The sequence below is a fragment of the Somniosus microcephalus genome, chromosome 4 (assembly GCF_052327205.1).
Source record: "Somniosus microcephalus isolate GS21.2 chromosome 4, FLI_Smic_1.0, whole genome shotgun sequence".
Classification (NCBI taxonomy): Eukaryota; Metazoa; Chordata; class Chondrichthyes; order Squaliformes; family Somniosidae; genus Somniosus; species Somniosus microcephalus.
In genome coordinates this window covers 296,798,485-296,816,036 of record NC_140990.1, presented here as the reverse complement: position 1 = coordinate 296,816,036, position 17,552 = coordinate 296,798,485, and the positions used below count along the sequence as shown (strand labels likewise).

At 40.3% G+C, this 17,552-nt stretch overlaps 1 protein-coding gene across 1 annotated transcript in view; it reads left to right on the top strand.

Moving 5' to 3' along the window:
- The window catches only part of LOC147120556 (low-density lipoprotein receptor-related protein 1-like), a 2,135,446-nt gene that overhangs the window by 800,914 nt on the left and 1,316,980 nt on the right, over positions 1-17,552 (top strand). The window contains exon 6 of the mRNA XM_085986655.1: positions 7,509-7,772. Coding sequence (XP_085842781.1) covers positions 7,509-7,772 — 264 coding nt within the window. The remainder of the gene's footprint in view (positions 1-7,508; positions 7,773-17,552) is intronic.

Genomic DNA, 17,552 nt, shown 5'->3' with positions numbered 1-17,552 from the left:
AAAGATGGCAGGAGCACAAAGCAGCCTTTACCCACTTCATATTCATGCTGACATTTTTGCTAAAATCAGCAACCATGGCAAAATATTGGGAGAAAATCAACTCATGCACTTTATGCCTTCGTTCCGGCATAAAATAAGTGTTAAACCTTCGAATTTCACACTGTGATCCTCAGCACCCGAACTGTGCTGGATACCATTTTGGCTTGGGTAACTTTTAGTCATCCAAGGCGCCCATGTTAAAAAAGGTGTTATGTCTCCTTAAAGAAGCCTAAAGGTCCTACGCTGGTTGTAGGACCCTGAATACAAAATTTAGGCACAAATGGGCAGTGATTGCTCTGAGCATGCCCTGCATAGTTGTACCAAGTGCTTAGTGGCCTAACTTGCGATTCTTAATGGGACCGTTGGAGGCAGCTCATGAGCCCTGGAAGAGCAAGAGTGTTCCTCCTAGGCCCACAAAAAATCTCTGGCCCATTGACAGCTCATTCGAGGCCCCCTCTGGGATCCCCTCACCCACCTCCGCTCAGACCGAATCTACTGAGCCAGTTCAGTGTCGGAGCCAGCCGATTACTCGCCCTCCCTGACCAACGAGTTGCAGCAGGGCTTCCGTTTCGCATCTGTAGCTTGCTAGTGGCAGCTAAATGAGGCCCAAAGATGAATGTGGCTCGGGCCTTAGGACCGGCGTGCAGAGTTATTGTTCTGCCGGCTTTGTGTTCATTTTGGGCATGAATCCATTTCTCAGCCATATGTATCTGCAATTTAAAGTAACTTGCAAAAGATAATTAAAAATAACACGAATAGACGAGTTCCCGAGCTGAATTTGACCAAAGTTGAGATTATTTTTTTAAATGATGCTTGTTATTCATGGAGATTTCAAAATACTGTAAATGCATTAATACTTGAATCCACAAAATGAATTTTGGTATTAGTCATCTTAGAAAAGGAGTGAGCCTTTGCTCAGCAATAACATTCTTGCCTCCGAGTCACAATGGTATGAGTTTAAGCCTCACTCCAGACAGACCTAGCGAGCAGGAGATCAAAGCTCTGGTGTCTGGATACTGGGTTGACATCCATGGGGTACTTGCATCTGATGGAAGTGGAGTCGCAACCACCTCCCTCATATCTAGCTGGGTCTCCTAGTAGGGAGTCATGAGTCAGGTTAAGGGCTTGTCCACATATAAAGGGTTTTCATTAAGGAAACAACCAGGAGCACAATCTGCTGATGCAAAAGCAGTGGAAGAAATGGACGACCTCAGATGCCACGAGGCACAAAAGAGGAATAAGAAGAATCATCTTAGAAAACAATCATTAAATTGTGCTAGCTACCACTCCACATTGTGGCACAACATTCAATATAAATCCTATCAATGGTGTAATCATCAGAACTGGGAGCAGTCTTGCCAGACTTTATCTTTCAAGATTGCTGTAGTTTCACGAGGACGCACTTTCAGCCTGCCAATTCAGGTTAATCTCTGTTAATGTTCACAATTCTCACCGAACAAATAATTTTCTAAATATTCAACATTAGCCTTACCATTAATTGTAGAGAATGCAGTGGTTGAGTAAAGCTAAGCTAACATTCACAGATATTTGTATCCTAGTGATACTTTAATGTTGGCTTGAGCTCCACTCCCTGGCTTCAGTGATTTATTGAAAATTCACAATCTTGCAGTTGGGAATGCTTTTCTAAGGTTAGCATTAAAGGACATTGGAGAGGCAGAAGAGAGGGCACTGCACTCTGCCTCTCAACAGTCAGTCAGGACCAGCAAAGGCTGTGAAGTCAATCAGGGTTTAAAAGAGAAAGCTGCAGGAGCACTGACTGCTGTTACCTGCTGAGTTCAGTGCACTGCCGCTGGGATTTGGTGCAGTTTAGGATATGGGCAGCAGAGTTTTTGGGTAAGGTAACGCAAGCCAGGTTAATATAATTTAGTTAGCAAGAAAATAAACCTTGGTCTCCAAGGCCTAGTAAATCTCAATTTGTTCTCCTTTTACTCGGGGATATGTGGTTCAGGTTGGAAATTAACTGCATATATTAGAAATAGCACGGTGTGGAAACAGTAGGCTAGAACTCCTGGTCTGAGAATCCAAAATACAGTCTGCTTCTTTACAATCTCCTAAAGCTATGCTAGCATATTCAGCAACGAGTGCCTATGAAACAATAGGTTTATAGCTGTCATGTGGCAAATCTAGCATGCAATTTTTTTTTAAGGTTATCTCGGAATTTGCAATTCCTACGAGTTTCTTTTGTTTGTTCTTATGGGTGCTCGAGTTGTGACAGATATGTAGAGCATTGATTTTATCTTCTGGGTGAACTGAAAAAGAACAGCTAACAACAGATGTTGTTTAGTTAGTTTTCATTCCAAGCATTCTGTATCTCCTTTGGGATTGACAAAAGGCAACAACACAAGCCATCCAACACTTAAATCCCAGAATCAGTACAGTTGAAAGTAACACCGCTGGCTGTTCTTCATTTTTTTTTTTGGCCGGTAGGAAGCTTAAATCAGATTTCTCATCCTCAAAAATAAATGCATTCAGTTGCTGATGAGATTGACAATTATGAGTCAATTTTGAATATAAATCTCTCTGTACTGGCAATATTATAATTCGGCCATTCACCCATTCTTGCAATTAGTTTAAAATTTGATAAATGTGAACGGTTAGTTTGGGGCACTTCTGGAGGACTTTGATTACAATTGGTGCTAATTAGGTTAACTTAGTTAACTCTTAGAAGAGGCTAACCAAAACATCTACTCACCCAAATTGTTTATCATTAAACAGATGGAATAGTCTCCCACTGTCTTTAGATGGCAGGATAAGCACAATAAAGATGACTGAAAGTGCTTCTTGCAATTACAATCCTTTTAAACATGCTTATTTCAACATATTGGAAGTCATTTTCAGTGAAATGATGGAGGGCAACATTAATGCAGTTCAATTAGAAATACATTCAGGTGATAGAGGAATAAGGCCAATCTAGCTCCATCCTATAGTTTTAAATTAGAACGTTCAAAGGTTAAAACTATTTTCATTTTTATGTCAAATTTTTAATGCGCTTAGTTTGTCTGCTTACATTATTTGTTCATCATTGTTAATGGAAGAGCTTGTATGAAACAGATCAACAGAAGTTTTGCAATAAAGTTTAATGAGTAGATTTGATATTTTAAATTTTTGTAAATTTTTTAAACTCAATGAGCTGGTAGGAAAAGCTAAAGAGAATAGAGGGTAACATCAGGAATAAACAGAGGCAGACCTCAACACGTACACACCTGCATGCGCACACACACAAGTACACACACGCAAGTAAACAATTATGTTTGTGGATTTAAAACTCTTATGCTGTATATCTCACTCCAAATCATTGAGCAGCTTTCTGCTTGTGCTACATGTGGTGGAACATTGAACTGGATAGATGTCTTCATCAAAGAATGCAAAGGTTGGATCATGATAAATGGATGGTTGTAGTCTTTATCAATTCCTATGCAGAGCCTTTCAATAGCTTTGTTGGCTCCACCCTGTTGATTACTGAAGAGTGATTAGCTCCCATCTGAAGATAAGCAGCAACTCGAGTCACTACATGCAGATATAAAGAGAACTAGACAATGTGCAGATTATCTTCAATGCTAAGAAGACCAAGTATCTAACTCACTATTCTTCAAAGGCTGTATCAGGCCAATGATGGAATATTGTAACCCTATGTGGTGGGTCACAAAGAAGCCCCAACTCTTTCTTCCAGACTCAACAATGGTTCAGAATTAATTAGATCATATGGTCAACCACACTACTCAAATCCATCCTCTGCAGCCTGTCAAACCCTTATAAAAGAGCAGAAAGTGAGTTCATTGTTCAGTCTACATAAATGTAGATACATCTATATAAATGCAAGTCTTTCTTTTTACTGCTGGCATCATGAAAAATATGGTGCATCCTTTATGTTCTATTTTACTATAACAACAATTGGCAAAGAGATGCTGGAAAGGAAGATCTAACCAAAGTACTCCCCTTTCGATAGAAGAAATTAATAAGCTTGCCTTAAATTTAGTTGCTCCTGTGACATCTGTTATAGAAAATGTCTCAATGCAATCTGGAGCAGCTTCTCAATAAATGACAAGAAATGGAAGAGCCTCTCGAGTCACCCAGGCCTGGGAATAAAGTGGGAAAATTGCACTTCCTGATGTACCATAGTCAGTTAGCTCTGAAGTCTGTTTTGAAGTCAATCCCATTGCTGTTTGCAATGGGCATGGGGTATTCTTCCTAATTGGAATCTCTGATGTAAATAAGCAGGAAGCCCTACTTAAGTGTCTGCATACTAGCAGTAAAACTGATTTTTTTTAAACATAAATTGAAAGTGACCTTATTGTTTCCTCTATATAAAGTGGAAGTACTTTTAAAACAAGTACTCCTCCCAAGCTTTTCCACCTATTTAAGTTGCACCTGCATGTCTATACAAATACAAAAGCTGCTGTATTTCAACACTGAACAATTCAAAATGTTCACATATAAAGATCATTTTTGCGAGGTCCTGTCACTGGCGTGAGATCTTACAGGGTTTACCATAAAATACCAGTCGCAAAGCTTCATGCAGATGCTTTTCCTACTTATCAGATAGAGAACATCATTGCTTAGAGCTCTGTCCCTCACATACATAAGCTCAGAAAGCAAAGTTAACCTTCACTGCTGAACCAGGATTGTTCGAGCATGTATATTAAACTATAGAAATCACTAACATCAGCTGCCTCGGCCCTAAACTTTGGAATTTTTTCCCTAAACTTCTCCACCTCCCTCCCTCTCTCTCGCCCTTTAAGACACTCCTTAAAACCTACCTCTTTGACTAAGCTTTTGGTCACCTATTCTAATATCTCCTTATGTGACGCAGTGTCAAATTTTGTCATAATGCATGTTGGGACATTTTACTACGTTATAGGCGGATATAATTGCAAGTTATTATTGTGATTTGGCGCCCCATTGGAGTTTTCTCCATTTTTATTCTGTCATCCAGGCAGCCAACAGAGTCCAACTTTTGAGACATCTGTCCTTGATAAAATTGCACCCCATCACATTACCTAATATATCACCATCAGCTAATCAAAAGTGCTAACAAATATACCTTTACCAATTCTTCTTGTTCTTGTTCTAAAATATAACATAGAAGAGGCATCATATATTTCATGATGCCAGCAGCAGACCTACCAAATCCCTTGATAAAAACAATAGATGTTGTAGGAACACATAACAGCTTGGCACAAACAAAAGGTCTATTCATCTTTACTGATCCCTAAGCATAATGAGACCAAACAGCACAGGCATGCATGAAGGATCATAAATTCTGCCTCCATGAAAAATCTATACGTGAGCAGAAACTTTGGTGTTTATACCAGCAGTTAGGGTTAGGGTTAGGGTTGAGGAATCCTTCCTGTTAAATTAAGAGAGAGAACATTGCAACAATTCCAGCTGAATTTAATTTGTTTGCTTAATTACCACCAACTTGTTCGGTTTTGTACCACATGCCAAGTATTTGTATGCATACAAGATTAGAGTTTCGACAATCTCTTGTTATGTATCAACACCTGAGAGCTGATTAAGAGAATTGCAGAACAGGTTATTGTAACAAAGACCATCAATGTCTAGTGATTGTTTAACAGAAGTTCCCACTTCAGAGGGAATTTAGTGATGTTGCCAGATTTTCTCTCTGCAGAGATAGATCAATTTGCTGCTGCACAGTGCTTAATTTATTGATCTGGTATTGATGAAAGTCAACCAAGTGAGTCAGGCTATTTGGAATAGCTGAACTGGTGATTTTCTAGTTGGAATTGCAAAACATTGATTACATTTTTTTAATAAGAAAATGGAATCATTTTGAAAAATTTTAATCATTTGACTATGTTTATTCTGGAAAAAAAAACTATGGGGAATTTACCTGTTCTCTGCACCTCTGGAATTGACACTTTCCAGGAGCATGAAAGGGGTCAAATCTTTTGCCCCCATTGCACTAACTCTGGGATTTCCTGGGGCTTCCCCCTGTGATGCAAATGGGCCTGCACCTCTGGTAAATATTAAATATTGGGAAGACCGAAGCCATTGTTTTCAGTCCCCGCCACCAACTCCGTTCCCTAGCCACCGACTCCATCCCTCTCCCTAACATCTGTCTGAGGCTGAAGCACACTGTTCGCTGCCTACTTCCACCTCTGTAACATTGCCCATCTCCGCCCTTGCCTCAGCTCATCTGCTGCTGAAACCCTCATCCATGCCTTTGTTACCTCTAGACTTGACTATTCCAACACACTCCTGGCTAGCCTCCCACATTCTACCCTACGTAAAGTTGAGGTGATCCAAAACTCGGCTGCCCATGTCCTAACCTGCACCAAGTCCCATTCACCCATTACCCCTGCGCTCGCTGACCTACATTGGCTCCCGGTTAAGCAATGCCTCGATTTCAAAATTCTCATCCTTGTTTTCAAATCCCTCCATGGCCTCGCCCCCCCCTATCTCTGTAATCTCCTTCAGCCCCACAACCCCCCAAGATATCTGCACTCCTCTAATTCTGCCCTCTTGAGCATCCCTGATTATAATCGCTCAACAGTTGGTGGCCATGCCTTCTGTTGCCTAGGCCCTAAGCTCTGGAATTCCCTGCCTAAAGCTCTCCGCCTCGCTACCTCTCTTTCCTCCTTTAAGACGCTCCTTAAAACCTACATCTTTGACCGTGCTTTTGGTCACCTGTCCTAATTTCTCCTTATGTGGCTCGTGTCAAATATTTTGTCTTTTAATACTCCTGTGAAGCTTCTTGAGATGTTTTACTACATTAAAGGCACTATATAAATACACGTTGTTGTTGTTGTTGTTGTTTGGTAGGCACAGGCCTAGCACTAGTATTTTAATGATGGTAGCTCCCAGCCTCCTGCCTAACTTTCTTGGATTTATACCTAATTTGGCATCCCAGCATCTGAAAACCTTGGTGTAAATGTCTCCATGGATCAGAGAATCTGTGGGGGCAGACTGAAGATCGCACAGGGAAATATGCATAATTGTGTTATACCCCTTTCCCCCTCGGAAGAGTGAAAACACTCTGGGCCTTCTCACTGCTACTTTCCAGTAGCGGAGAAGGTCCCAATCTCAGTGACTGGAATTTGGTCCTTTTCTTTAGATACACGACTGAGCTCGGGGGCAGGCCTGCTCCTGAAATTTGTCCAGGCCATGCAAATGGCCCAGGGAGGAAAAAGAGCAGTGGTACTTGCTCTCAGGCATTGGTGCACTGTGTGCCCAGTGGATCTCCAGTGGGAATTCATAGTTGGCAGCTAATGTACAATTATTTTTACCATAATGTGAACATCAATTCTACTTCTCAATGTGCAGTTTTAAGCCATGTCATCAAAATCAGTCACAACATTCCCATTTTATGCTGAATATAATTCAAATAATATTTTCCAAGTTCTGGAATAATTAGAGTTTTGTGATTGTAAGGTCATTATAAAGTAATTGCTAAACAAAAATCAATATATTAACTTAATCTTTTTCAGAACCTATTGATAGACCTCCTGTACTTTTGATTGCCAATGTTAAAAGTATTGTGGTGACCAGTCTGAATGGATCAAGTGTTTCTACCCTGAATTCCATCAATATTAATGGAATCATTGCACTGGATTTTATTTATGATGAGGAACTGGTCTGCTGGATAACAGCTGAAGAACTGTCTACTCATGCGGAACTGAAATGTGCCAAGATGACACCACTGAATGGATTTGCTGAAGAGAGAGTCATCAATATTTCTCACAGCCTTCACAGTGAGTATTTACAGCACTGAGAAATATTTTAGAATTCTTATTATTATAATAGATAATTAAAAATAAAATTGCAATCAGCCTATCGCAATCCATATTAGTGTTTCTGCACAGTGCCTTTGACAAAGTCTAACAAATGTTACATGATAACTATTTCACATGTTTTGAAAAAGTCATTTAATTAAAAGTTCATTATTAAATTAAAATGACATCTATAGACATCAATAAATATAGAAATTCAATTTAAAAGCACTTCAGTTTTCTAGGAGAAGATAAGCTGACAGGACATGTTTAATACATCTTTATTATTGCAAGATAGACACTTATGAGGAAGTCCATTAGTTCCATCTTTACAGTGTTCCGGCCCCCATGGCATCCAGCTATTTCTGAAGTTATTCCAATGTTTGTATCCACTACCCTACCCAGAAGTTTGTTCCATTTGTTAATCACTTTGGTGATCACTTGAGGTGATTCAAAACTCGGCTGCCCATGTCCTAACTCGCACCAAGTCCCGTTCGCCCATCACCCCTGTGCTCACTGACCTACATTGGCTCCTGGTTAAGCAGCACCTCGATTTCAGAATTCTCATCCTTGTTTTCAAATCCCTCCATGACCCCGCCCATCCCTATCTCTGTAATCTCCTTCAGCCCCACAACCCCTCAAGATATCTGTGCTCCTCTAATTCTGCCCTCGTATTTAAAATTAGTTAAAATTAAATTAAATTAAATATTTCAAACAAAAATTTAATTTAAAAAAAAATTTAAGTTTTTTACAGGGCTACGGGGCTAAAAATAAACTTAACTTTTGTTAAAGTATTTTTAAATTATAAATGAGTGAAATTTTTTTTATTTTTTTACTTTTTTAAATTCTTTTGCTGGTAAAAGCAGGCCTTACACAGGCGTAAATTTTTTTAAGGTTTTCAGCGGGCGGAGGTTGTACAGAAAGTGGAACTCTCCACCCGCAGAGGCCCTTCTCTAAGGCAGGCGTGCGATCTGTCAAGAGGATTCTTGACAGGTTGGAAGTGCCAGTTTTCAACGCATGCGCTTCGCATGCCTGAAACCGTCAGTTGCGAGGCCCCTACGGGTGTGTACACAGCTCGTACACACCCGTGGGGGTCGGAAAATACGGGCCAGTATGTCCTAGGCTGCTCAGCCATGGCTCAGTTGGTAGCACTCTCGCCTCTGAGTCAGAAGGTTGTGGGTTCAAGTCCCACGCCAGAGACTTGAGCACATAAAGCTAGGCTGACACCTCAGTGCATTGCTGAGGGAGTGCTGCACTGTTGGAGGTGCCATCTTTTAGATGAGGCATTAAACTGAGGCCCCATCTGCTCTCTCAGGTGAACATAAAAGATCCCATGGTGCTGTTTGGGGGAGCTTGTTGTACGCAAATTGGCTGCTGCATTTCCCACATTACAACAGTGAGTCCACTTCAAAAAGTACTTTATTGGCTGTAAAGCGCTTTGAGATGTCTGGTGGTCATGAAAGGCACTATATAAATGCAAGTCTTTCAAGTCTTTCTTTTACAGGCAACAAGGGGACAAGCCATATTAGAATTAATAATGAGTAATGAGCCAGATTTAGTTAACAGCCTAACTGTGTGTGAACATTTATCCAATAGCGATCATAACATGATCGAGTTCAATGGAGCATTTGAAAGGGAGAAGCGCAAAACAGCTACTAAGATTCTAGACTTAGGCAAGGTCGACTTCAATGGGATGAGGTACTGACTGTCCACAGTAAACTGGGCAAATCTGTTAATGGGTAAAATAACAGCTGATCAGTGGGAGATGTTTAAAAAAGAATTTAAGGTGATACAGAACCAGTTTAAACCTCTGAGGGGCAAGAGCACTACTTGCCAATAAAACCATCCATGGACAACTAAGGAGGTAAAGGACAACATAAAACTAAAGGAAAGGGCATACAAAAATACAAAAAAATAGCACAGATACTGGCAAATGGGAAATATACAAAGAACAGCAAAGGGTCACAAAACAGATAGTAAGAGCTGCAAAAAGGGAGCATGAAAAGATACTTGCAAGGGATATCAAAATCAATATGAAGAATTTTTACAGTTACATTAGGAAAAAGAGTGCGGTCAAGAGCAATGTTGGCCCCTTAAAAACTGAAAGTAGTGATATTGGCCCAGAAATTCGGGTCGGGGGGCTTCCCGCAGGTGCAAGCCCCCAACCTGCACTTACCTTGCGTGTCAGCAGTTGAGCTGTAGGGCCCCGTGGAATTCCGCTCCGGGGCCTGGCCCAGCTGCCGGCACGCTGTGCTTGGGGTGCAGTTAGTGCGATGCGTCCCCTGGGATCACGTGAGCCATGGGCAGCCAATCGGAGGAGGGAAAAGCCCATTCATAAGATTGACAGGAAGACCTGTCAAGACTTATAAATACTATAGGCCCCAAAATAGCAGTAAACATTCAAATACATTTTTTAAAAATCACACTTTTTAAATAAACTATAAATTACATTAAATAACTATTTTAAACAATAATTTAAATTTTTGAAAAAAATAATTTTATATTCTAACAGGGCTAAAAAATAAACTTACCTTGCTTTAAAGTATTTAAAAATAATAAACCTGTGGAAAAAATGTTTTAATTTTAATTAATTGACCACTTACCTTGTAAAAAGCAGGCCTTACGCCTGCTTTTTACATTTCTAAATACTGCAGGCTTACGATCCCGGGAAAACCTGCAAAAAAAACCTAAGTTCAAAGCGCACACGCAGCCTCTCCTGCACACACGTTCGACCTCTGAACCCCTTCGTTCAGTGGATCGGAAGTGCCGGTTTCCTGCACATGCGCAGTGCATGCAGAAAACTGGCACTTCCATTCGGCCTACGGGTGAGTACCCCGTGCGTACTCACCCGAGGAGACCCGAATTTCTGGGCCATTGTCAATGACAAATGGGGAAATGGCGGACATGTTGAATACTTACTTTGCATCAGTATTTACAGAGGAAGAAGAGAATAGCATGCCGGGAATCCCAAAGAAATTAATATTGAATAGGGGTCAGGGACTCAATAAAATTAACCTAAGTTAAATAACAGTAATGAAGAATATAACTGCACTAAAGAGTGACAAATCCCAGGGCCAGATGGTTTCCATCCCAGGGCTTTAAAGGAAGTAGGTGAGCACATTGCAGATGCCCTAACTATAATCTTCCAAAGTTCTCTCGATTCAGGAACCGTCCCTTTGGATTGGAAAATTGTGCATGTCACTCTGCTTTTTAAGAATGGCGAGAGAGGGAAACCAGGGAATTATAGACCAGTTAGCCTAATGTCTGTTGTCAGGAAATTGCTAGAGCCTATAATTAAAGATAGGGTGACTGAATACCTCAAATGTTCAGTTGATCAGAGAGAGCCAGCATGGATTTGTGAAAGGTAGGTCATGCCTGACAAACCTGATTGAATTTTTTGAAGAGGTGACTAAAGTAGTGGACAAGGGAATGTCTATGGATGTTATTTATATGGACTTCCAGAAGGCATTTGATAAATCCCACATAAGAGACTGTTATCTAAGATAGAAGCCCATGGAATTGAGTGCAAATTATTGACCTGGTTAGGAAATTGGTTGAGCGTCAGGAGACAGAGAGTAGGGATAATGGGAAGGTACTCAAATTGGCAGGATGTGACTAGTTGTGTCCCGCAGGGATCTGTGTTGGGGCCTCAGCTATTCACCATATTTATTAACAACTTAGCTGATGGCATAGGAAGTCATATATCCAAATTTGCCAATGACACAAAGACAGGCGGCATTGTAGGCAGTGTAGATGAAAGCATAAAATTACAAAGGGATATTGATAGATTAAGTGAATGGGCAAAACTGTGGCAAATGGATTTCAATGTAAGCAAATGTGAGGTCATCCACTTTGGACCTAAAAAGAATAGAACAGAGTACTTTCTAAATGGTAAAAAGCTAAAAACAGTGGATGTCCAAAGAGACTTGGGGGTCCAGGTACATAGATCATTAAAATGTCATGAACAGGTACAGAAAATAATCGAAAAGGCTAATGGAATGCTGGCCTTTATATCTAGAGGACTAGAATACAAGGGGGTAGAAGTTATGCTGCAGCTGTACAAAACCCTGGTTAGACCACATCTGGAGTACTGTGAGCAGTTCAGGGCACCACACCTTAGGAAGGATATATTGGGCTTGGAGGGAGTGCAGCGTAGGTTTACCAGAATGATACCCGGACTTCAAGGGTTAAGTTACGAGGAGAGATTACACAAATGTAAGGTTCTATTCCCTAGAATTTAGAAGGTTAAGAAGTGATCTGATCGAAGTTTTCAGGATATTAAGGGGAACAGATAGGATAGCTAGAGAGAAACTATTTCCGCTGGTTGAGGATTCTAGGATTAGTCTAAAAATTAGAGCCAGACCTTTCAGGAGTGAAATTAGGAAACACTTCTACACACAAAGGGTATTTGGAACTCTGTTCCGCAAACGGCAATTGATGCTAGATCAATTGTTAATTCTAAATCGGAGATTGATAGCTTTTTGTTAACCAAAAGTATTAAGGGATATGGGCCAAAGATGGGTATATGGAGTTAGGTCGCAGATCAGCCATGATCTCATTGAATGGCAGAACAGGCTTGAGGGGCTGAATGGCCTCCTCCTGTTCCTATGTTCCTAAAGCACAGAGGCTGGGGATTATGCCTCTTTTCTGAACTGCCTCAAAGGCTTGAATGTGTCCTTTATGCCTCAGTGAGCAGAACTGAACACAATATTCAAACTGATATCTGACTGGACTACTATACAATGAGCGTGACTTTTTGTGACTCGGACTGTGCTCTTTTGGATAATAGTTCCAAATTCAGCGTAATTTGTTGATAGCTGCTCTCTAGTAACTGGGCATGTTGAGCACCAGGTCCAGAAATCCCCATAGCTCTCTTTCAACTCCCTTAGCTCTGCAGATACCTTTCATGGGGTATTTATGGCACCCATATTTTCTTCCTATTTGCAGGACATTTGCTTTTGTCCATATTATCTGCCATTATTCCACCCACTTCCACATTTTGTCTAATCCAGCTGACCCCCTCAGATTTGGCTCCCTTCCTTGCTATGAATTTGACCTGTTTATACAGGAAACTCTTGATTTACCGGCACCTAAATAACCGGAAATCTCGGTTAACCAGCAAAATTCAGGAGCAGATTCAGGTAAGTTTTACTTCATATTACTTGCCTTCCTTGATCTTTTGCTGTGCAATCGGGTGTGGCTGCAGCTGTTGCTAAGCTACAGAGACACTTGGAACTTGTGGCCATTGTTCTGCACCTGTTTGTTGCTTTATACGGAGCTCTCAGCTCTCCATATCTTTTACTATAGCTCTCAGTTATCCGGAATTTTTGATGAACCGGCACCGCGTCGGTCCCGTCGGTGCCGGATAAAAAAGAGTTTCCTGTAGTCAGATTCTGAATCTAAGCCATTGTTGTAAAATAGATATAATAATAAATCAATCCCTGGGCACCTTACTCAGCACTTTAACCCCCTTACATAATTCCTGTAACTGCTGCTTCCTACCCTTCAGCCAATTTCTAAACTGTTTCCAGGTTTTACCCTGGAGCCTCACTGTTTTAAATTGAAATACTGTTATACACAACTTAGTCAACTGCTTTGGAATGTCAAGATATACCACGTCAATGAATAATCAACGAGCCATGTACTTCAATAATTCATAAGATGAAAATAATGATTGAAGGTTAAATAATATAGCCATCATCCTTCCATCTGATAAGTCTGGATTTCCTTCTGTTATCTTTAATTTTTGCCTATTGATTTCAGCTGAAGGTTCAAACGATTCTTTCGCTTTCATCTCCATGGGAAACTAAAAATATTTATTGATCTAACATTTGGTTTAGCACTTGTATTCAACACCCCTGCCATAACAGTTTCGCTTTAGCATTGCAGCAACCTGTTAATGATTAGCCATGGTTGCCTATTTTCTTATATCTGTACATGTGTATAAAGGATCAGATATCAAGAGCACAACCTGAAGAAGAGCTAATAACAGTCCTCATATCTTTTCATATTCTGTAAGCTCTATATTCATATGAGTTTTGATTTATATTTCACACAATGCAGATTAAAAATGCCACTTCACAGCAAATTGCTCCTCTGTGCTTATCAATAGGAATAAACAGAGGGGAAAAGGAACTGTCCAATGAAATTTCACATGGGAACATTTAGCCAAAGAGGCATATCCAAGCTAAACCTTTGAAATCCTTACTCCAGGGTAAACCTAGTAGCCCCACACACCCACAGGGCACTGCACTCAAGGGGAATAGGGTTTCAATACATTGGCATTGATTCTGTGACCTATGCTTCCCTCAAGCACAGAATATGTGACACTTAATTTAACCATATATTTCCTGTTGGGACACACTGAATATTTTATTTTCCTAAAAATTAAGTTCTTATTTTCTGTTTTGAATCAACTTCAGCTGCAGAAAATTGAATCTCATTTATAAAAATGTTGGATTGTTCAAAAGGTATCATGCATCTTTACTGGTGTAAGATCTTAAGATCTCTGAGTTCTTGGACAAGACACCAATAGGCAGCAGCCAGTATGTTTGAGCAATAGATCAAGATTTATTAAGCATACAGCATAATATACTTAACAACAGGTGATAGTTTTAACGAGTAGCTCGCAGCCCTTGGTCTCTGGAGCCTCTCGGACACAGATGATGTCGTCTTAAGTCTGTTCCTTTGTTCTCGCAGTACGTCTGTGTAAAGTAGTTCTTTGAGTATCGAGGTTTTAACCCTTTTCTTATCAAAAGTTGGTTTGGCCAGTGTCCATATATGGTCTTTAACAAACTCACCTTTTATAATTGGTTCTAATAGTCAAAATACCATTGTCACTCAGACTAAGGTTGCATCTTGGCCACACCTTTTTCAGTACTTTCCACAACCCTATCCTGCTGTCTTGTTATCTTCTTTATAGTTCTTCACCCATTGGAATTTACCATATCTCTTTCATTTCTATCTTCCCTGATACAAGGCCTTTATACCAAGGGCCCATATCAGCGCTGTTTCACTAGTCTTGAGGTATCCAGACTATCTCACTTTAATCTACCAGATAAATACCTTAACTTCTATGATCTCTCTCATTTTATGTCCTTATACTAATTATCCTTTAAATATTGTTGCAATTAGTTTTGTTAAGTTCTATTTAGCATTACAATATGCTATTTAATGATTTAACCTTCACTTGCAGCCTGTAGCTGTTTGTTATCAAAACTTAGTCAGAACTGCTTTTTGCTGTCCCCGCAGCTGCATTCTGAACAAGTCTTAGCTTTTTAGTTACCCAGGAGTAATTATGGGTAATATTATTTGGTCAATGGCTACACTTGAATTTATATGTATATGATTCTCGTCTACTAAACATCTCTAAATAGCAGCCTTTCGTACACTGACAGGTTTAAAATAACCTGATTCAAAGCGGTTTGAGAAGGTATTGGGACCCATTTTGTGATCAGATGGTATAGATGATAAGTTTTAATTATTTTTCCACCTAAAATGGCCAGAATTCTCATAAAATTAGTGGATATTTTGAGCACTTAGGAGTGTTATGACCAACGCTCACAGTATGTTATCTGGTGGTTTCGCTCTTCAGATGAAAACAGCATTTTGTTTTAAATTTGGAACTATTGCTGCTGCTGAAAGTGAATCTCATAAAATGCTGCTGAAATATTTTACTTTTAGTTCCTCTATTTGCACCGAGGGATGTTGATGCTTGAGAATGAAACAACTTGCTGTTTTGACAGTCCAGTGCCTCTGTTTAGTATTCTGAGGTCAGTCACAGCACCCCAGGATAAAGACTGAAACTGTCTGAACTCTGCCCCCACAAAAATGCAAGCTCAATGCACAGAAAATTCAAACACCTCACCCCCCCCCTCCCCTCATGCCATACAAAATTAAAAACCCCCATGGACAAAAATTGGTACGCTAAAAGTGGCAAATGACTTTACAGGGGTGGAAGTAGGTGCTTTGTGATGGAAAGTATATGGAATCGAATAGGATGCAGAAATTAGTCTCCTGTCTCATTTGCATATTTGGACCCCATTCTCCTCTTCCAAAAATCTGCTCACATTTCCTCATAAACGAACTGACGAGTGCATCCAGGATAAGCACTTTCAGTAGAAAGTAGGAACTTGGCAGGTGACAGATGATGAATAAAAAGCATGACTCTCAATCTGCCTGAAAATAGGCCTACAATACTCAACTCAATGTCATGCAGTTAGTTCTGTGAGAATTCCTTCTGAAGTCAGAATAACATGTGCCTTTTATTAAAACAAATGTCTTCTGCACTCTATAGTGGGGAAAATCATAGATTTGTTTTCAAAATAAAAGCTATAAAAATCCTAATGAGGAAAACAGAGGCATTCTAAATGCCTATCTTTACAACTATCATTCACCTTGATGGATAACTTCTAAATATCTTAAAGAGTGTACATTCCAGCACAGACCTGCCAAGAATTGCTCATTTGGAGTGACAATCGGAGTGAAATTGGTCTGGGGCTGTACCGCAAAACCGGCAATAGCGAATTGGCAGTGCATTTTGCATCGCACACTATTTTCTTTTCCATTGAGTTCAATGGAAATAAAGTCACAGAATCACAGAATCACAGAATCACAGAAACCCCACAGTGCAGATAGAGGCCATTTCAGCCCATCGAGCCTGCACCGACACATATCCCACCCGATCCCCGTAACCCCGTAACCCCTACACCAACACATATCCCACCCCTATCCCCGTAACCCCACGTATTTAATCCCCCTAACACTAAGGGTCAATTTTATCATAGCCAATCAACCTAACCCGCACATCTTTGGACTGTGGGAGGAAACCGGAGCACCCGGAGGAAACCCACGCAAACACGGGGAGAATGTGCAAACTCCACACAGACAGTCGCCCGAGGCCGGATTCGAACCCGGGTCCCTGGCGCTGTGAGGCAACAGTGAGGCAACAGTGCTAACCACTATGCCACCGTGCTGGCGGGGTGTAAAACAACGCTGCTGATTCGGTATCACCTGGTTTACACTCCTGCCCCAGACCAATTTCAATCCCAGACTCTTTTTGGTTTAATGGTACAATTTATTTTTATGCATGTTACTCTTAACAATTAACAGAGTTCTATATATTTAAATAGTTTTGCAATCTGTGTCCCTTGTATCAGGCTGACATCTTAGCTTTTTTGCTCAATGCAACCTTTCCCTCAGACTTCAATGAAGTACAGGACATAGGTTCAGAAATTAAACAGTTTATTAACAAGCACCTGAGATGCAGTGGGTAATTATTTTTTATATTGTATACCACATGCAGCGCTGCAAGTAATTTACTTGTTACAGGCTATTATATAAGGCTCAATAAAGCATTGGTAAATGTTCTTGGGTCAAGTTCAAGGCTGAATCCTCAGACATGACTTTGTTATCTTCAGTTATTATTTCACATATGTCAGGTGAAAGAAGATTTTTGGTTTATTTATGGAAAGTATAAAATTCCAAGCCCTACTGCTGCTCTCCACACCAATACCACAGCAGCTTTCAGAGTGCTTGGCAGTTTTGTCCTTGTCTTCTCTAGTTACTGTCCATTGTAAATAGTTTGTTTACTTCCTTATCTATACCTTCCATTAATTTAAAGGCACAGTCTTATTTTCTAAGGAAAATAATATTAGTCACTTCTTGAGCCTTTCTTCATAATTTACTTCCTAAGGCCTTGAATCATCCTCTCAGTCCTTTGTGAAACTTTCTAAAGCAACTAAATCCTTTCGCAGTCGGGTG